Source organism: Morone saxatilis, unplaced genomic scaffold (genome assembly GCF_004916995.1).
Source record: "Morone saxatilis isolate NCDOM2014 unplaced genomic scaffold, NCSU_SB_2.0 Contig14, whole genome shotgun sequence".
Taxonomy (NCBI): domain Eukaryota; kingdom Metazoa; phylum Chordata; class Actinopteri; family Moronidae; genus Morone; species Morone saxatilis.
Genome location: NW_023339696.1, coordinates 13,686,094 through 13,707,763, shown reverse-complemented (window position 1 = coordinate 13,707,763; position 21,670 = coordinate 13,686,094). Strand labels below are relative to the sequence as shown.

The 21,670-nt window shown below is 42.8% G+C and overlaps 2 protein-coding genes across 2 annotated transcripts in view; both read right to left on the bottom strand.

The window, feature by feature from the left end:
• Positions 1 to 385: 385 nt before the first annotated feature.
• Positions 386 to 3,104, bottom strand: pmp22a (peripheral myelin protein 22a). Its single transcript, XM_035655316.1, has 5 exons — positions 2,937 to 3,104; positions 2,119 to 2,210; positions 1,838 to 1,931; positions 1,597 to 1,737; positions 386 to 1,477 (listed from the first exon to the last, which is right to left on the bottom strand). Exons 2-5 carry the CDS (start codon positions 2,194 to 2,196, stop codon positions 1,320 to 1,322), a joined length of 471 nt encoding a protein of 156 aa, XP_035511209.1. The 5' UTR covers positions 2,197 to 2,210; positions 2,937 to 3,104; the 3' UTR covers positions 386 to 1,319.
• A 14,228-nt stretch (positions 3,105 to 17,332) lies between these two features.
• The window catches only part of cdc42ep4a (CDC42 effector protein (Rho GTPase binding) 4a), a 12,578-nt gene continuing 8,240 nt past the window's right edge, over positions 17,333 to 21,670 (bottom strand). Inside the window, exon 2 of the mRNA XM_035655779.1 lies at positions 17,333 to 20,549. Within this exon, the coding sequence (XP_035511672.1) occupies positions 19,352 to 20,413 (1,062 nt within the window). The 5' untranslated portion in view covers positions 20,414 to 20,549 and the 3' untranslated portion in view covers positions 17,333 to 19,351. The remainder of the gene's footprint in view (positions 20,550 to 21,670) is intronic.

Here is a 21,670-nt window from a genome sequence, read left to right as displayed (position 1 = left end):
TGAACTGTACTTTTTCATTCATCAAGATGCCATTCTGTATTTAAACTGAAAGTATTTATCTTAAAATATGATTATGTGGTGCCCAAATATTCCACCAACAGATGAATGGGTCCTGGGAGTATATTGTCACAGCTCCCCCAAGTGGTACAACTGAGCTACTACATGGAGCCATGTGCAACTGAAGGTTAGTGTTCAACGCTCAGGTCATTTGCTGGTCCCAGTGTATTACACAATTAATATTTCAGATAGTATGAGTTTCAGAGTAAGATCAATGATTTAGAAATATCAGATAAAAGTTTAACTGTGTGGACACTTCATGTACACTCAATTTGCACACAACCAACTTCTGTAATATGTGCATATAGCGGGACTTTGCAACAGTAAGTAGAATTAATTTCAAAAGGTTTATTTAGAAGAATACTGACAAAAATGCAAACTTTGGTTTGCACAAAGCAAATTAATCACAGGACATGACACACTTGCAACACAAAGTATACATTTCAACAATAGTAGATATAAAGCACCATTTTTCAAAACTAGATTACAAAATGCAAAATATATTTTTATTTGGCATATCAAGTACAATGATAATTCAGGAGAAAAAACAAAAAAACTTCATGAATTTATTAACACTTCTTAATGTTATTTTTTAAGTTTCTGAGGATGTTCTCATTTCCTTCAAGAAGAACACAGATATTCTGAGCAAGGCACGTGGTTCAAAGCATTGGACACTGAAAAAAAAAGACATTTAAAAAAAAACTTGATACTCTGGCAGTTGAAGCGACATCTCTTTGGCACAGCTGCATGATTTGTGAGAGACACGAACTCTATCACGTAAATGAGCATGACAAATGTTAACTTGACAACACTATGTACAACATGTATGTAAAAATGTTATAAATATGTCTAAAAACCACAGACATTATGTACATCTTTGTACTGAAGGATTACTCGTCTTTGTTATCACGCATGATGGATTTGTGGAAGCATGCAACAAAAGTCAGTATGTCACCAACAACATTTATACACACATTTTGAAATCACCACAGGAGAATGTGTGATGACACTCAGCCTTTGTTAAAATTCACAAAGCAAATAGGTGTGATATTTTTCAGCATGTGATCTAACGGACTAAAATACAGCTAAAAAAGATCCCCAGCAGTGATAAATGTCAGTATTTACAATTGTTAGTGACACATGCACTTTTGTTGTATTGTTGGGATGTCAGTCTATGGTCTGTGGGCAGTAGGCACAGTGCGATGTTGTTGTAAAAGGGGGAATCCTTACTACCCCTCCTCTTTTCTCCTCTGCTCCATCTCTCATTCTTTCTTCCTCAGGACGATATAAATGAGGCCGCTGACGAGACAGAGAGGGAACGCCACCCAGGCCAGCACGTAAGCGTAGCCGAACTGTGCATCGGATCTATCATCCGGACTCATCACGGTGTAGATAATCGCTCCGCACATCACAAACACACCTAGGGAAGAGACGAAAGGAGAGGTGAGGCAAATCTGAAGCGAATGTTGATGATCTCACAACTCCACCCAGCATCTGCTCGGGGTGTGAGCAGTCAGCGTGTGATGAAGTCATACTCACTTGCAAAGATCTGGAAGATGGCGGTGAAGAAGAAGCGTCCGCCCTTGACCAGTCTGAACAGCTGATACAAAAAGGCAATGAGGGAGAAGAAGCAGAAGAGTATTGACAGTATCATCAGGGCCTGAACTGCCTGGATCCAGTCTAGAAGACAGACAGAAATGATGTAGAGCGTGAATAAAAACACATTCATAACACATTCATAAGCATCATTTTAGTTTGTTTTTCAGGAATTCTGACAAACCTTCATTGCTTGCTGGCTTGCAGTGGTAGCCTCCATTAGTTACCATGCAATTGTACCATAGATTTGTGCTGCCATCCGAATCTACAGACCAGGTCTGGTAAACAAGAGCAACACAGAAGCATTAAAATACACTGCAGCATCCACAGTACAAGTGTGAGCCAAAGCACCAATATTTAATGATCACACCATAAAGCAGCTGGACTCTGTGCTAGTTTATTCACACCATGTCCCTGTTCCATTCAGCATTTTTCACAATTAGGACTGAACAAAGTGTAACTTACACTGACTGCTGTTGACACAATAAGAAGAATGAGGATGATAAGGTGCAAGATGAGCACTCCAAGCAGGATGAGCAGCATTTTTTCAAGTAGATCTAGAGAGAAACATGAGACAAAAAAAGTCAATCCACATGAAGTTACAACCGCACCAGAACCCCTTATGTGTGCAGCGCCACATCAGCTCATCCCGACGCCAGATGGCGCTATATCCTCACTTGTGCACCAACCGCAATGTTTACCTCAATGTGAAAGTATCCCCTTACACACGTAGAAAGAAAAGAAAGAAGGAAGGAACTTTAATTCCTTCCCGATGGGGCTAAAAATGCTCAATGTTAACTTTAAAGTCAGGCTGTGGAACTCGATGAACTTTGGATCCATTTACAAGTCCGAATGATTTAATTACAACTCATTAATTTAACTGACGCATGTTTGCAAAATAAGTACAAAAAAAAAAAAGCAGAAGAAAAGGTTGGCGTAAACCAGAGTAGGTCGATATGAGCATAAAGACTGATTCACGACTAATCAATGCATGCTGCTGGAGACAAACTCGACCCCATCTCCATGAAAAACATTCCAGCGTAGTGCCGCCATGCGTGCGCCTCAGCCGTTTTATTCTCTGGTGTGAGAATAAACTACAGCCTATAGAGCCTCATATCTAAACTGCTGATGGACGACACATAATTGCATTTTCGCGTTATATAAGTAAATCCAAAGTCGATTTAAAGTCCAGTGGTGAAGTCCTGTTTGTATGAGTGGGGAAAAAAAAAAACCCAAAGAAACCAAACTAGAACAAAAAGCCCCAACACGTTAGTCCAACTTACAAAAAAAAGGCAAAGCGAGAGGTTTGTGTCCGTGGAAAGGGAGTTCTGAAGTGAAGAGTTGGGGAAAGAATCAGCGGTGTTCTGCTCCTCTCGAGTCTTTCTCTGTAGCTACTATTCCAGATGTGGCTCACACACCCCAGTCGGACTCTTTCTGCCTCTGAGAACACCGCCCTGCAGGCCCTGCACGTCACCAGAGGCCCGCTCCAAAACCTTCTCTCGTTTTTTTTCTTCTTTTTTTTTCTTCTTCTTCTTGTCGTGGTAGCCTATCATCTGGGTTGTACTAAAGTCCACAGGATTGTATGGAGTATCCCATGGTATTATTTTGCAAACCGCAAAGCCTTAAAAATGTAGTGTTATGCCTTTTAAAAACATCCATTATTGCACACCTATAACACATCCAGTTAAATTCCAGCGAGGGCATGTTGTGTCAATGATTCTCTGTCATTTTGTGATTCATGTGTTATTGGTGCATTTTATAGCTGTGGTGTCTTTATGGTCCCTATAAAATTCCTGATGCTGCATCAAGGTGTGCACGCTCTGCATACTGCACCATGCATGTCTGTTAATGTTTTTTATTCAGCCACACCTGAAATACAAACAATTTGAACTCTAGCTGTCAGGACAGTCAAGAGGACTGTCAACCCCACCGGCTGAACTCAAAATATGCAAACTGAGCTCCATAAACCACACATGTCCAGCAGTTTTATCCAGATAGTGTGTGTGTGTTTGTATGCATGTGGACAGACCAGCCCTCTGGAGGCCCCGCGGTATGCCCAGAATGCCTCTCTCTCACTGTGTGTGTGTGTGTGTGTGTGTGCGCCTCATGTTTACTCCTGCTTCTGCAGACAGGAGGGAGAGTTTGTCCAGTGCCGAAGGGAGTTAACACGGTGCAATGTTTCGGTCATGTTAAATTGATGGAACGGCTTGGAGCTCCACGCACACAAGCGATTCAAGGATGAGTGACAAAGATCCCGCCGTGGTTCTGCAACCCTCATTACGCTGTGGTCTCGGGCCATTTCCTCACAAAGTGACAAAGTTGTCAAAACCAAACCAGCACGCAAACGACAACAGTGACAAAAGAACAAGCACACGCGATTTGCTATTTTGAAAACCCTCCCAGTCCAAACGTGATTGTGATCAGCTGCTGCAGTCAGAGAACACAGCTTGAACGCCCTCTCTCTCCTCTGCTGTGCAGCTTTTTGGCTCCTCAGGTGGATTCCTGTGGTCTGTGTTTGTAAACAAGAGAGGGGAAGAACTGCAAGCTGCTGCCCAGGCTCACTGGGGGTGAGGCAGTGCCCGTGAGGAGGCAAGGAGAAAGAGAGAGAGAGAGAGAGAGAGAGAGAGAGGGCTCTTTGACAATCAGCCCGGCCACTCAGCTGGACGCGCTGCTGTTTATGAAGATGTAATTGGTGCAGTGGTCAGGTGGAGGGCAGTGCCAGCAGCAGCAGCAGCAGGGGCGGCAGGGTGAGAAGTCAGACCTGGCTGCCTAGCTGGAGCAGGTGTGTGTGGAGGCTATTAATGTCAAAGTGGTCTAACTCTCCAGAAAACAGAAACAGAAAAGAATTCAGATCTATTTTGTTCTGTTGGAGTTTAAAATATCTATATAAATAATAACAAACAATAACTTGAAGCTGTAAGGCAATTCTGTTGCTGTTGTTGTAAACTCTCATACAGCATCTGTGATACATTCCTCAGCAAATGAAGCTTCACTTGCAGTGAGCTGCAGCTACAAGAGTCCCACCCTTTCTTTATTACAACTTTTATTAACTTTAATTCAATAAACTGTGAGATTGCGCCCATCATATTATTAGTGGTTGGATGTTTCTATAAAAACATGCACATGTAGCCTTTTTAATGAGTCTTTATTACAGTTACTGTTTAAAGTTTTGTCATAATTAATGCTGTGTGAAACACACCCAGTTAATGTGAGGACAATGTGAAAGACGTGAAGGCTTTCTCACACTTTAGCCCGCATTCTTATTAGTGCCAACCTCTCTGAGTGATTAGCTACTTTGTGCTGTCAGTGATAGCTCAGCCATAGCCCTGCAGAGTTATGATCTTTCTTACATGGCTGATAGCACTGGAAACCATCCAAAACCTTTTACCCCCATTAAATGAAAACACGGCAGCTCCTCGTCTTTGGAAAGTGAAGGATTACAAAGCAAACAGGCACAGTCACAGCCATTGTGGCTAGGCTGTGGCTGAAATTTGAAACCGACACACCCTGTTTCACTGAGGGCATCAGGACACAGGTGATCTGTTTTAGAAAGTTGCCTTACCAAAGTTTGTGGATATTAACAGGAGTATTTCCCTAAATCAACCTCATGGATTTGTGCAAATGTGCTTCAGTGCTGTTTAAGTAGTATCCCGAGCAAAACAGCTGACCTAAAACAAAACCACAGAGGCGTCATGGTGATTTCACTGTCATTTAATGAAAGGACAGATTGTAATGCTATGAAACATTGGGCTGTGGCTTTGTTGGAAAAATCTATGTTGTTAATAGGAAATAATACCAGTCCCCAAGAGAATCTGTGGTGTGGATAACTCCAATTTGGACATGAATTATCTAAAACTTCTAATATTCTTACAATAATATATGTTGATTTTGTAATTTCCTTGACATGGTTGTTAAAATATAGATCTGAATCTATACTTAACAAATATATCTGGATTAGTCTTCAGTGTTTAAGGCTGTGAGTCAAGGTCAGTGCTAACTTTCAGTTTTCTTTCTGGTATCGGTGCAAATGATGTCAGGTTTGTGTTAATATCACATTGAAAGTCAAGTCAAGACTCGTGTTACAGTCAAGGTGCATTACTGGAACAGTGTGCTGTTTTGTGACTTTGAGTGAGTCAGCCTCAGTTTAAGCCCAGCCCTTGTATACAACACTGGGCTCCACCTGCAGGAGTGGCCAATATGACTCTTTTGGACTGCTCCAGCTCCAATAGCAAACATGGGACTGAGGGAAGAGTGAGACAATTAGGGATTAGGTGGTTTTGGTTTTGGACATGACTGCCTGTAGGACGTCTTAGTGGGACAGCTGGACAGGCATATTTTACTTGTGGGAATATGGAGGAATGATGGAACGCCTCAGTCCTCCTTCACCTATGGAAACCCCTGCCAAAACAAGAGGAAACACTAAAACTCTGAAGTCAGTCTAGTCAAATGTCATCAGGAATAGCTGACAACGCCTGTCCCAAAAAAACATTGGATATATCTCGCTTATCACAGCTGGAACACCTTGGAGTTCACACCAGCTGCTCTCAGAACTTCACACATTTTTGTTACAGCTTGGGTTCATTTGTGTTGTGGTGTGGTTTGGTCAAATTGCATCCCTCCGTTCACTTTGAAACCGTAGACAGCAACATTCCTCTCTACGGTGCCATCTCTGCTTTCCAGGATGTCTATGGCGCTTACCTTGTGTTGCCTGATCATCAGGCCCAAACTGGCCTCACTGTGCTGCTCTTAGTGTTTGTGTTTTGCCACTTAGTGACTATCAGATAACATCCCACAGACCACGCAGGAAGAGCCATTCAGACTCAGACCTATGTTAAAAGATAGCACACTTAGCAAGGCCATGTTACACCAGTCACACACAATGACACTGATACTAGACTGCGTGTTGACACGGGCCATAAGTATGCACAAAACACACTCACAAAAAGCCGAGCTCACTCATTCTTTCACCTCAAAATATGAGCAGGTCTACATGTCTGCATCTTATCTTTGAGAGGTTGCGCTATCAAAAATATCTCTGCTGTGTGTGAAAAGCTACATAATATGCAGGTCTGTGCGCAAGTGTAAAGCAGGATCACATTAAAGCATCTGTGCCGTGCATGCCCCATCTCACCTCTTTCATTTTACACTCTGAAGCTCAAAAACGGACCATGACTTAACTGAAGATCTCCATTGGCTGGGAGCTAAATCAGATAAAGCGGGCCAAGATGTTATGGAGGGGAGAGGGGCTTGGTTTCTTTCCCTTTAGAAATGGGCCTGCCCCTCCCTGTGAAGCAACAACAACCAAATAAATCAGAGACATACGGCATGACGAACTCCAGATTGTGGCACCCTAGTGATCCTAAACATGTGCTAATCATTAGCCCCTGGCTTCCTGTTGGAGTCGATGTCATCGGCACACACATCCCAACAGGCAAGAAGACCAGCATACAAACTGTTGCTTCGAATCAGAGTGATACTGGCCTCAGGGGTTTGGAATGAAGCAATAAAAGCTATGAAAGAATTCAATTTGAATCGCCTTGCTCTCATTTCTGCAGAAATCTCACAGCTCCGTTATCTATGGATAAATATCTAAGATGCATCAGACACACTATGCTCGTTGTTTTTAATTACAATCAAATGTGCCTGAATAAACACTCCTGGTCATATGATTCATTTGCTTTGGGATCTGCAGCTAAAATCCCCTTTAACTACCAAAGAAGAAAATAATTCTTGCCTACTTGTTATCAGTGGTTTCCTCATTCCTGCTGATGTGCTATCTTTTTCCAGCAGAGTATCTGTGCTCCTCTGACAGCTAACAGTGCAGCACTTCCTTTACAATCTGCCAAGTCAGACTTAAAGAAAGGTGTGTGCCAGGGAATTTTTTCTTTCCCAAAGTGTTTGCCAGCACTTAGTTTTGTAAATCTGGTCTACCTTAAGGATGAGGATTAGATTCTAACTGGCTATTGGTGCATTATCGAAGGCATTTATTTATTTTAGAAATGATATACAGAGCTGGTACTTGGGTCAAAGGTCATGAAAGGCCAGTGTAAACACCAAGCATTGAGCTCATTTACTCTCTGAGGTAAGACTTGTTTACATGATTAGCACTAGTGAGTGTAGCTCTGGTACCCTGAGGCCATTTAGAGATTTTTATACGAAGTGTAACACGGTGGATATTATCATGTTTGTGTAAAACAGCTGAGAAGTGGATTATTAGCTTTGGGACGTCTAGCAAAGGGCTAGCTATTGTCTTGTGTAAAAGAAGGCACGGATAAGATCATCCTTAAGCATGCTGCTGAACAAGCTTTATCTCTGTCTAGATCAGGCCCACTGCTTACGTTATGAGTCATGCAGCTGCTGATACATGAAGCCAAACTTGATAATGGAATCCATAATACTCATGGTGTTTTGGTTTCCTGTCTGTGTTTGTAGAAGAAGATGGCTGGTCAAACTTTGGTTTGCCTTTGGGAAATGTGGTGATATGCATATGTGATGGCTAGCCTAGTGACTGTACCATGGCCTGGTCAAAGGAAGCTGCGGCCGTGCCGTAAAGCCTGGCTTGGAGGGGAGAATCTGTGTTGTGTGTGCTCATCTGTCGGCATCGGTCTGGACTGCAGCCCAGATCAGCCACTCGCACGAGATCTGCTCCGAACCCACTGGCAGCTCCTCTCAGTGGTAGAGTGAAAGAGGAGGTGAGGACGGACTGATAATTCCTGGCAGATGCACAGATGCACCAGCACGTGCTACAAATCCACACATACATAATGCACACACTTGAAAACATCCACAAATGCACAAATATTATTGCTCTTATAACCCTTCTCTAACTCCAAGATCAACCCAAGCACTGTCTGTGAAATGTCTCTCCCTGGCTTTAAAGCAATAAGATAGGATTACAATATATTTGTTTTGTTTTGTTTGCTAGCAGGATGACTCTAGGGATGGTAAATTTGGCTGGTCACTCAGCCAGTTGCTCCACCACTTTGGGCCGGACTGAAATATATTTGATGAAATGCCAGGCACAAAATAGGTCTTCGTTGTCCATAGAGGATTAATCCTACTGACTTTGGTGATCCCCTGGCTTTTCCCCTTGCACCACCAGCAGCTTATCATTTTTGTCTGGACAACTATTGAATGCGCTACTATACAATTTGGTCATAGTGATGAGTTCATAAAGGCTTATAAAAGCTAAATATGTTTGTTAAGGTTTTCCAAGAACAAAATTCGAGTTTCTGTGCAGTAAGAAATAAGAACAAACTATTTAATTATAATAAAGAGAAAAGACCTCTTGTTTAGTTACCACAAACAGTGATAACCACCATAACAGGAAAGCCTGTTGCCACAGGAATTGAAATGTCCTTAAAGGAAAATCAAAGGAAACATTTAACACAATCAAGCCCACATTGTTTGATTGTGGGACAGTATCTTCTAAAATGTGGAGCCTAAACAAAACAACAGTCAGCGCTTATCATGAAAGATGTGTCCAAAATCCCCATAAAACACAGATCTAGCAGATTATCACTTTGACCTAAGTGCAAGACAAACTTAAAAGTGTCCTCCCCCCAAAAAGTCCAAATTTTTCACATGTATTCAGAGAGCACAGGAAGCAGACAGCTTGATGTATACAGACTATAGCATTATCCTACACTACTCCAGCAGGATTTAAGACATAGCAGATCCCACCCACTCCCACCCCCGTCTAACCTCGCTCTTCATCCAGAGTGATGAGAGATGTTGGGATGCATTGTTATGCTTTATGCATTCCAGATGAGACCTTAGCCTGTTCCCCCACCCCTATGAGTGTTTCAAAACATATGTTCTCCTAAGTTCCTTTATGTAATGAATTTCAACCTCTCGTGACAAAATTTGGGTGTGGTCAAGAACAACATGCAGTGTTAAAAAACTATATCTATACATTTTCAGCCTTTTAAATGTTTGGGGGGGCATTTTCTCCTACTGGAAGAAAAAGGTTTGGAGAAAAATTACTATTAAAACTACCTCAGTCAACTTCCAAGGCCAAAAACTGAGGTTTAAATAGTGCAAGCGGAAAAATTACATTAAATCCTGTTCTTGGCCATATGGTGTAGGCAAGTGGTGAACTCAGAGAAGAAAATATAGCATGGCAGCTTGGATTGGACTCTCCACTTTTTCAGAGTTGGGGGGGATGGGATGGAAAGACTTAATTGAAAACAGGGGTTGTTTTTATATTTTTCCATTATAAAGTTACCCTTTCAAAACAATTACCTGGGCTCTCATTACAGTGTGACTACAGTTCAGCTTCAACCTTGTTAAAAAAAGCTGGGCTCCTGCGAGCCCTAATGTTCGTCTTTTGGGCTTAATAACTAATGTATAGTATAAATACCACAAGTACAGACACGTGTTAAAAGCACAAAAGCAAGCACAAGCTGGAGATGCATGCTCATGGAAAAACAGTCACATATTTGAAGCCACAAACACAATCTCTCTCTTACACAGAAACTACACATACAATCATAATGCAGCTGACATCCTAAACTACTACTTTGGGGATGTGGGGGTTTTCCAAGGAGAATATTTAATTCTCTGAGGTCATAGTTGGGTTTGTAGATCGCCCTGTCTGTGAAAACTACACACATGGTTGTGGGAGGAGGGAGTAGGCTGTACTGGCCAATTCCTGAGAATCACCAGACTAACTACAGTGCAATTGTTGCACAATGGATGACTGGAAACTTCATGGAAAAATGGAAACTCTGTGGTGACGATAATACTGTTTCACCTCTTAGCTTTGTATTTAATTATCAATAAGCTGAATGGCAACTCAGTTTCATTATTGAATTCGACTTTTTGTGGTTCACCTGTAGAATTATAATGAGCGGTGTGGGATTTTCAGCGCCACTGTGAAGGCCTGAGAATGACCAATGCGTAATTCCCGATTAAAACTGCTAGTGACCAGGAAATTCCAAATTCTATCAGCAGTTCTTTCCATTGAGTAGCCTTTCCTCCCTCTGTGAGTGTGTGTGTGTGTGTATGTGTGGTGTCTGCTTGAGTCGCTGTCTGGCTGGCTCTCTTCCCTCAGTGAGAAGTGATGGGACAGGCTACAGACGACAGGCAGCTGGATCGACCATAACACACACACACACACACACACACTGTAGGCCACCCTGGTCACACCCAAGGCATCCCAAGCACGCAGGGCCAGGCACTTACACAGTGGTCTCTAAATATGCCTACGGCTCTGTGGGTGACTCACACTCACTATGCACGTCTGTGTGTGCATGGGAACATATGTGAAAGAGGGGGTCAGTGTTTGATAGCGTACAAAATGGCAGCACTGTGCAGGGTTCCAGATGTAGACTGTGTGTACACCATATGTTACTGGTGAAGGGCTCGGTTAACAATACGATTAAGAATGAATAGATAGAGCTGTGACAGTGGGCCAAGTGTCTCTCCTCCCATCCCAGGGGCCAACAGCTCAGTGACCTCACCCTGCCTCCACCCCAAACACTCCCCCCTCCAACACTTCCTGGCTGGCCCAAAGCAGCGGCACAGCTGGAGCATGCAGCAGGAGAATAGCAAGAAGGAAAAAAAGAAAAGGAAAGTGATTTGGAAGATTACTTAACCATTCATTCTCTATTCGTCCCATCCTGCTCTGATTTACTTTTTGTCCAACCTCGCTCTTGCTCACCAAGTCGGTCAAACACCCACGTAAGCAGACTTGAATTCCTGAACACACACACACACACACACACACACATACACACACCCCACTCCCACAAAGTTTGAGGTTTTCGCTGTCAACATGACGTTTTGCTGGAGACTGTGGTGTGAATGAGGCAGTGCTTCGCCTGAGATGAATCTGCCATGACTTTCTTTGCCTCTTTGAGTGAGCTGTCAGTCAAGTAAACAGCTACAGATGGGAAGGGGCGGAGAGGGCTTTAACCAGGCTTTACCACGCTAGGTACAACGCCAAAAGGCAATTGTCTGATACAGGAAAAGCCAGGGGATGGCCTCATGCTCAGCTGCGTCTTCCAAGCTCAGAGCCAGACGCCCCTCTACATGCAGAGCGTAACATTGAGTTTTTAGGTTTAAAATAAATACTGCAGATAGATTTAAATTTAGCTTTAAATGTGGATTGAAATTAAGCCTAAATCCACCCAGAAAGAAAAAATATCTCATGACATGATATGAGAATGTTAAGGTTATTTAAGAGATCAAATAAGTGTGCTTTGCTGTTTTTGAGTGATAATTTGCATTTATAGCATGCATGCCTGCAGGACGGTTGCTACATGAATAAGGGATTACCACTGTACCACTGTCTTCTTTAATGATTTATGTTATTTAATATAGAGCAGAAAAATATAAAAAAATAACACTTGCATTTTGGAACATAAAACAGCAAACATAACACACTACCCAGTCCAGCACAATGCATTGTCGGAAATGAGGGCCAGCGCTACAATACTGTCTATGCTAAATTTTCACTCTTATGTCACTTTGCATCCTTTTCTCCAGCCAGCATATTTTGTCTGTTTTTGAATCATTAAATTAAGTGTAATTGTTTTATTAGTAGTAGTATAAGTCAAATGTAAATCATTGAATAATCAGAGAAAATAAAATAAACACAACTCAACCCAACCCCAACAGTCACACAAACACACACGAAACATCTGTTTATGGTCTGCCAGCTCTGATTGGATGCGTAATCTCAGTGGAGGGGGAGGAGGAGGAGGAGGAGGAGGAGAGTCAGAGCCTGGCCGGTAGGATGATGAAGAGAGCCAGCATCGGCCGGACTTTTCCCCCTCTCCTCTCCAGCTCAGCCCTGAGGGAACCATGGCTAGAGGGAGGGGTGCATAAACTGGATGACGGAGTTGTTAAAAGGAGGACCAACACCCAGTACCCAGTGTGTTTTAAAGTCATCTCACCAAATGGAGCTCTGGGATTCTTCACTCCAGTGTTGTTTTCTATCTCTAGACACACCCTGATTTATGATGCTGTTGAGATTTAAGGAGAGTCAATGAGACTTTAAGCTGCTACATTGTTTCCACTGGTGAAGGGTGCATGAAAACAGGAAGGTGATAGACTGTAATGGAAAGTGATATTAGTGGGGCGCACTATGAAATCACTGAGGTTTAGCCCATGTGAACAGTGGACACTGTGTTTTATAAAGTTAACAGAGGAATGTTCAGAGGCCTCACCCAGCCAAGTCTGAAGTAAGAAGTAAATGAGGAAAAGACTAAATACTCTTTAACATAGCTGTGAGCTGATATAAAAAGTATTTTGAGTTGCATATCTTGGTATCCTTTTTGACACTTGCTTATAAGTGCAATAAACTTTAAATTTCCTTTAATGTAAAGTACTTTTGAGAATGTGCAGAGCTGAAATTAGTTTGCAGAAACACAGAGAAATGTGCTTTCAACATGCAAGGCTAATGTATTTTTAAAATAACTATAGATTGCTGAATAAAAGAGGTGCTAAATGAAAGAAATGTGTTGCACAAAAGGAGCCACTTATTTCCAGATTATCACCAGGAATCAATCTCTGAGACTGCCCTTCAGTTCACTGTGCCCCTGCAGTAAATGAGTGGCACTGGTATTACTCATTATGTCGGCAGAGTGGGAAGATTAAGCTGGAGAAGGACTAGAAGGTCAAAGTTTAAAGCTGGCCTTTGGGAAGTGACCCTTTTGATCCCTTACTTCCTGGTCAGCTTTTAGAGTATTTCGCTCCACAGTGGGCATGCAGTGTCTACCAAACAAGGAGGGTATTGTATGGACATACAGCCTCTGTTGGAATGGCGCCAAGTCTATGTTGGCAAGGATGTAGCCTCGCTGTATGATCAACATCTGAAGCCAGTTTTTATCAATCCTGGGTTCACTGATAAATTCCTACCAATGAGCTACATTCACAGATGAAGGACAATAAGTTGTTTTTTTCTATAAGTGGAAATACATTAACTTTAACTGACGAAAAGATTTGTGTGTGTGGAAGTTTACATTTCACAGCGACCTAAAGGTGTGGGTGTACGGGGGAGGGTAGCATGTGTGTGCTCTCCTTCCTCCAGTGTCAGCCAGCCGTGGACAGGCCTTGGAAGGGAAGCAGCCCCTGGCCGAGAGGAGGGGGGGGGGTTTAGAGCAGAAGAGCCCCCAGCCCCATCTTATGTGGTCATGGCTGAGTGCAGGCCAGTCCAGACCTCCTGGGGACACACATGGCTGCAGGAACCGCTCTTCTCTTCAGCGGAGAAAGACAGCTTTAGCACAGAACCGCACAGACAGGACGGAAGAATGGAAAGTGAAGGGATGAATCATTGTTTCTGCGCTTATGGCAAAATGACTCCTCCACGTCCTAGATGCAGAAAATGGGACGGAACATCTGAGGAATCATGGTGGAATTTGATTTTATGATTGAAAAACACATCAATATTTACATATATTGTTCTAGCCGTTTGCTTGTTCATTCATAGCAAGAAGGACAATAAAAGTTTGTTAAATACATTGTTTCAGTCTGCTGAGTTTAAGGCGCATTTAGCTATTGTGGTTCTGCAAGATGGAAAAACACTTTTACCACACAAGAGTCTTTGAGTCTAACACAAGAAGTTCTGACACAATCTCCAGATTCATTAAAGGAACTGCTTATTGCACAAGAAGTTGTGGGGAGGGGGAGAGAGAGACGGGAGCCGTGTTTCCCTTGGAATAACCTTTCCGTCTGAGAAAGCCATACCCACATTCTGACATACCTGCAACGATCCCCAAGCAGGAAGACTGCACTGATGTTTAAAGGATGGGCTAATTTTTCAGTCTTCAGCACAGGCATCTGAAGCTCTTTAAGGCAAGGACACCGGAGTAGTCTTACATTCTCCCCGCTCCTCTTCCCACCACGTGTGTGTGGTCTCTTGCAGTTCCAGGGTTTAGAGGTCAAGAGGTCAACGCTGGGTACTGGAATGTTTATGTTCGCTGCTCCTGTTAACACCAATATCCATAGTGCTGAGCCGTGCACTGCTGGAGGAATACCTCAAGCCTATCTTTGAGGAGACAAAGGGATTTTTTTTTTCTCTTAATGATAACGTTTGTTAGTTTGATCGTCTTACATTTTGTTTGGCAGACTGAACTAAAGGCAGATGTTGTAAAGGCAAAGATAAATGGCTTTGACAATAAGTGTTGAGACTGAATCAGTAAACAGACTGCCAAGAAAAGATGTCTTTACAGATTGACTAACAAATATACAAGAGGATCATCAATGACAATAACATTTGAAATACAGTCTAACTTTATCTCAGCAGAGTGAAGGAAAATGGAACAGTAAAGACAGATGTTACTCCCTGTAAGATTAATTTCTTTCTTGCTCGCTTAAAACTTGGCACAGTTCAGATTCTATACGTTTTCTCATGGGCGGGTCTTCTCGCTGGGTACAGTGTGCCCTCCCAGATGCTGTGCATACATTTGGTCAGAGATATGTGTGTATCAAGGCATGGGAAAGGATGTCTGGATGGCATCCAGTTTTTTCATTCTCGCTTCCAGCCACAAACACACAGTTGGGGCTTTTTTCGACCATCACACTCGCCTTCCAGTTCTGTGCCAGCAAACAACTCCACACACACTCCCCCACACAAACACACACACTCTCATACATACCACACCCACACACACTCCCCCTACCTCTCCCCCCAGAACTACACAGCAGAACCGGCTGTTTGTTTATGACCCATTAAAAAAAAGGACTTGCAAAATACTGCTGCAAACATAAAAGAAAAACGCTAGAGCTGCTTGGGGAGTGGTCTGGATTTTTTTTTGGGGGGGTAGCTCACACGCTAATGTGTGTGTGTGTGTGTGTGTGGGAGGGGAAAGGGAGCAGAGCCAGGCAAAGGGCGGTATATGAACAATTTTACATTCTGTTTCTTTTCTACCCCATCCCCCACTTTTTACTTCCCTGCTTCATCTGCACCCCCAACCTCCCCCTCCCCAGTCCCCTCCACCAGCAGGTTGTTTAATACTTTCCAGATTTCAGCATGCCGTCGGCCTCCTGGAAGAGCGGCAAGTCTGCTGATGGAATTTGGCGGAAAAGGTTGTGGGTCCAGGCTGGGGCTCCTGACATAATAAACCTAAAGGCAATGAGCGCCTCCCGTCGGCGGCTGAGTAAGAAAATACTATTTTCAAAGAGAGTTGAAAACCAAAGGGAAATGACATTTGACAGCCTCTGAAGCAGATGAGAAACTACATCCAGGGTGTGTGAGAGGGAGAAACAGCTGCAAGGCAGACTCAAATTACAATGGGTTTCTATGGGGGAGGGAGGTGAGCTGAGCCTCCTGAACAAATCTGCCGTCTCCGGTATCGAGTTCAGATGTGCAGGAAAACGTGAAGAGTTGTGTTCACATCCTACCTCCTTCTACAAATCAACCAAATAATCTAATTTGACAGTCTAGGTGATGAGTTAGAAATTATCTTTTGTCTTCTGTTTTTCTGTAGAAACTGTAATGATAAAATAAAACTCATCAATATTAAGTTTTGTGGTGCAAGATGATACAAAGATATTAAAAAAGCTCCATTTACATCTCTAAAGTCAAATCAGCCATTTCACTGACACACCCATCACCAGATGTGAGCCTCAGACCACCACTAGATGGCAGTAGATAACAAGATTTAGACAAAGTGAGTTGCTCCTTGGCTAGACCAGCAGCACAAGAGATACAGTATATATAATTCAGTTAAAAAGAACAAGAATTTTCGAAACAAATGTGGTGACTAGTGAAGATTTAGTCTTTCCTCTTTAAAGACACAAGAAAAACCCAACAATCTTGAAAAAGAATAATGACTTGATACAGAGAGAAAAGTAGGATCAATAACCCTACTGGTTTGTATTGACCACAACAATCAATATAAATGGCCTGTTTTTACCACAAGTGTAAGAATAATGACTTTTTCTAGCCCTCTGGCAGATTGGACGTTGGTATAATGTGACTGTGAAAAAGTGAAAGTGGAAGGAGATTAAACATCCCCTGAAGTGGAGATGAAAGATTGAATCGGGGGGGAAGAAAGACACCAAAGTAGAATGGAGTGGTGTTTTCAGCATGCAGCTTTAATGTGGAGTAGAATGCAGGATGAGACCTTGAACCATCTGCGCCCAGTGTTAACCACACAGTGGGCACTGAACTTTGAAAGGGCAGGGAGGTTCACCAGCGTGTGAAAAGCCAAAGCACGGTCTGTGAAATCAAAAGTGACATAACAGTTCAGGGCCCATAATGATGAGCAGGTCCCCAGTCTTATGTGGCTGCCAGACTCATTCATTGTCCAATCAGCAGGGCGATAAGAATTACCTGTCATCACTGTTTATGAATGTAGTTCTCCATAATGATAAACTTTTCTTTCCTCCATCATCATTCACCTCTCCAGCATGATGAGAATATAGCTGCCCCAAGGGTACATACACTCTTTTATCTCTCTCTCACTCACACACACATACACACACAAACACACAAGCACACACACTCATGACTCATCACATCATTCTCAGCTCTTCTAGCGAATACTTAAGAGACATGTCCAACTAGGCCTCGATTGCTTCCTTCCTTCCTCTTTTGGGAGAGCCAAAGAATAGTGACAGGAAACAGAGAAGGCACTCAAGGAATTCCTTTGTTAATGCTGCTGATTGAGTAGCACTTCTACTGCATTATCTTCTGACGCAACCGGCAATGAAATATGCAGCAGTAAAGATGTTCAAGATTTCTTTTATTGAAAAATATAGGTTATTTTGGATAATACAGAAAAAAAGGCTGTAAATATACAGTAAAGATGACAACAGTAAGGCATAATATACAACATTATACAGAAAGGGGAACACAGACAACTTCCCATTTGCACAAAATTGTTAACCCAAGAAATTACCTGAATATATATTATGTAGTGTTTCAGTGATTGGAAATATAAATATCCAGTTATGCAAATTCATTCATCCTTTTTTTTTTTTTTTTTTTATTTCTCAGGCATGATGTCACACCTTAGAGCACTATTTTTTATTTTATTAACATAGGAGCTGAAACTCAGTCTGAACTTAAATTCAACATTGATTACCCACACAGAGAAGGAAGTGGCAGACAGACTTGAGGGGCTCTCCCAAAAGTGAGCTTCGCAACTAAAATTATTTTTTGGCTAGAAAATTAGGATTTGGCACATCTGTCAGTTTCAGTTAAGGCAGTGAAATCAATCAGCGCAACTGAGCCTCAATACTTCTGGCCACGGCTTAATGATGCAAGAGATAGAGTGAAGCTGCAATGACTGTGCAACTTGCATAAAAATAGCAATCTTTTCTTAATGGTCTTGCATCTATTGCTGCCTGTGTCTTTCTTTTTCATCCACTCTTCAAACAGACATTACAGAAATATAGCAATTTTTTTTCTAAGATAAAAAACAACAGGTATTAAACACCAAATACTAGTAGTGTCTGGTTTAATTGTGCCTGTTGGTGCACTGATTTTCCAACAATACATACGCTAAAGCCCTCCTCCTTGTGAGTAGTAGTGGAATCTGTTTTATACATTAAGGCAGCCCCTGGACTAATGAGGATCAACATCTTTTATATGGTTCAGTTGCACCACTGCAGCTGCTCGGATGTATGAAAACAAGGAAGGAAGTGGTTATCAGGCGCTTTTCAGAGTCAACATGAAATGACAGATTAGTCAGAGGAAGATAGCCGTTTCATGTCAGTTCACGTAAATCTGTAAAATCGTCATCATTATGGCTTCAGGGTGAAAAAAAAGAAGCATCTTATCATTGGAAAAGAGACAAAGAGACAACAAACAGTTACAGTCCCTCTCCAGTGTGCCACACACACCATGGTTTACACCTCTGGTTTCCTGTAGTAACACCATGCTCTATACTTAATTCAGGCCAATGTATCTCCATTAGCTTTACAACCCTGCTTTTCTCAAATTTACACTGTGACTAAGCCTGTGTGGCGCTCACAGTGAATTAAAAACAGAAGAGAATTTTGTTTTTGGGCTTTGTGGTCCAGCTTTACAGCAGGAAATGGCAGCCTTTGAGTGGCGTCACAAGGACCCTGAGTTACATAAGGGAAAAAACTGACAGATCCATGGCACTTTACTATAATAGTTTTTAGATGAAAGGGTCTCAAGGCAGGGCTTCACACTCAGTGCCAAACACAGCCCCCTTTATTGTGACAAGATACCTACCAGTGATCCTGTGGTGACAGAGGCCTCTTCTACAGCTTAGGCCTCTTGATGTCCCACAGCCAGAGAGAAAAAGCACAACAAGAATAGAGGCGAATCAAATGAAAAAAGCACATGTGACACGTCAAGTGAGAGGGGGGGGGAGAGAGAGAAAGCGTGAACTGCGCTTTAGTTATGGAAAGTGTTTTTCCTACAAAAGTTTCTTTCTAACCAGTCTCCCCTCCTTACTTCTGGAATGTTCCATATTTAAAAAGTGGCTGCTCTTCCATGTCAGTTCCCTCAGTGTTCAAAAGGGAAAAACAGATTGACAAACAGAGAGTGGAGGGTAAGGCTCTCTGACAGATAAAGCTGGGGCTCGTTCTAAAAGAGCAGTCACTCTCTCCTTGCAGGAGACCTCAGTCATCTTCACTGTTCCATTCCCACAATTCCTGACAACAGTGACTTATTTCTGTTCAAGTGCAAATCCACACCGTCAAAGGACGTGCCATTTTCACACCCCCCGTCTAGATCTTTGTCCTTTTTTTCCCCTTTTAAAAAGGCTTCTTCTCATACGTGGATCTCATCGTCTTCATCCTCCAAGAAAGAGGAGAAGTTACTCTCCTCCTCTGGTGGGGCACTGAAGGTGGCGCTGTCTGTATCTCCTGCATACATCTGGCTGCTTGGTTTCTCATCCATTGCAGCAGAGCCAGAGCTGGACATGGAGCAGCTGTCAAGATGCTGCAAGTGTTTGGGCCGAGTCTCGGGAGTGTACTCTGGGGTGTAGGGCCCTCCATTCTCAGGTCCCAGATCGATAGAAGTGCCTGGATGCATAGAGTCCTGCTGCTGCAGAAGTTCTGCTGCTTCTTCCTCTTCTTCTGCCTCCATCTGCTCCTCCACATCATCATCTTTTTCTCTCTCCATGCTATCCTCTTCCTCACCGTGGGTGCTGAGAGGTGGTGAGGCGTGGCCCTCGCTGCTCTTGCCCTCCTCGTAGCCAAGATCGTCATCCTCCTTCTCCATCACCCCCAGGATGTCACCCAGCATGGAGGGTCCCAGGTCAACGTGGAAAGACATCACCGACTCGGCGTGCTTCATGCCTCCTCCGAAGTGGCGGGAGCTCTCCGGAAGCTCAGTCAGCTCACCGAAGCTTCGCTCTTCCAGCTCCAGGAAGTGAGTAGCAGCAGTTGCACCTCTCCCATCCACCTCCCCCTGCTGCTTGAAAGGACTTGAGGACAGACTTTTTGCCACCATAATGTCCCCTCTGTCTTCGTCATTGAGGAAGGGCAGAGACATGGCATTCTTCACATAAGTGGGTGACCCACCAGAGACCATCAGAGTGTTGTCTCTCTGCTGGTCCACTCTGGTCACCGACTGGGAGCGTTTGCTGCTCCTGAAGGTGCGAGACAGGAGGCCAGGGCGGGGAGAGCTGGGGTAAGATGTGGTCTCTGGGGGAGGTTCCCCCGAGCGGGTGCTGAGGAAGGAGGTGTCTCCAAACGCATCACCACTGCGGCCTACATGCATGGTGTGACGGAAGTCGCCCAGTGGAGCACTGATCATCTCCCTGGTCAGGTCCATGCGTGAGCGGCGCTTGGTCTGGGAGCCAGACACTAGTTGCTTTAGGATCGGCATGGTTGCTGATTAGCTGTTTAGTTTTTCACAAAGAGGTAGTCAAGGTGATGAAAGAGCTTCCAAATCTTGAATATAATCCTTGTTAGAGATCTTAGTATGAATATTTATGCTCTTCAATTGCAGTCAGCATGGGAACCTGAAATAGGAAAAAAAGAATAGAATAAATCACACAGAACTTATTTAAATTGAACTTTGCTGATAAATGTCTCTTTCCATATACATAAAATTGACATTTTAAGTGAATACAATGGTCAAAATGTAATAAAAAAAGTACCACAAGAAAAAAAAGAAACCATATAAGACCCCAATTACTAACAGAAAGCGTGCACTATCTCTCAATGCCAACCACATTTACTGATGTAAAAAAGACAACAAAACATAAATAAATCAAGGGTAACCTAAAAGACAACAATTTACTGCACAACTTCCATGTCATAGTGCATGTAGAATATTCACATTTGGCTGTTTAATACCATCAAGTAAAAATTTCTAGGAATTTCAAAGGTTCCACTAATTACTAAGTGCTGAAGCTATCAATTATAAAAGTCCATAATGATAAGCAACATGCTACAAATCACGGAGATGACTTCTGAAATGCACTGAAAAAAAAAAACAAAAAAAAAACAACAACACACACACCACAGCATTCTGCTTTAAAGCTGCATTATAACTGAGAGCAAAACACCAACCACAGACCAACATAAATCGGAGATGGATAGTTGAGAGCTGCCAGAGATTTTCTGGTGCGAAGCTCAACTTTGACTGCACCACAAACAGTATATGACCAAAAACTAATCTTTTAGTCACAGAAAAAAAATTCAATTATACTAGCATCAGAGAATAATAACACCCCACTCAACTGAGCATGCTATTCATCAGTCACAGAAGCATTGTTTTGACAAATGTATATGAAATTGTGATCAGAGAAATGATAATATTCACCATCCACCTCCTCCCAGAGGTTTGTAACTGACAGTTGATAGAAAACGTGTTTCTGCATTATTGAAAACATGCAGCCCAGACAGAGGAAACCTCACCGCAGGCTGTCAGCTAACCACGGGTGCTTCCTCAGGTGCTACACTGTCATTAGCAACACATTCAAACATATAAAATACACATTTAAAAAAAGTACTGCCATGGTGGTCTGTAACATGCGAGCAATTTCGACAGACGGACATCTAAAAACACTCTGTCTTGCGGGCGGAAAATCTCTATGGTTACATGTAAAGTGAAGTCTAAGTCTCTAAGTCTAAGTCT

Bases quoted from the DNA above. Each gene is read 5' to 3' on its own strand.
- pmp22a (XM_035655316.1), bottom strand. From the start codon at position 2,196: ATGCTGCTCATCCTGCTTGGAGTGCTCATCTTGCACCTTATCATCCTC. The intron at 1,738-1,837 runs GTTTGTCAGAAT...TCTGTCTTCTAG, and splicing joins CAAGCCAGCAAGCAATGAAG to ACTGGATCCAGGCAGTTCAG. The intron at 1,478-1,596 runs GTGAGTATGACT...TCTCTTCCCTAG, and splicing joins CATCTTCCAGATCTTTGCAA to GTGTGTTTGTGATGTGCGGA.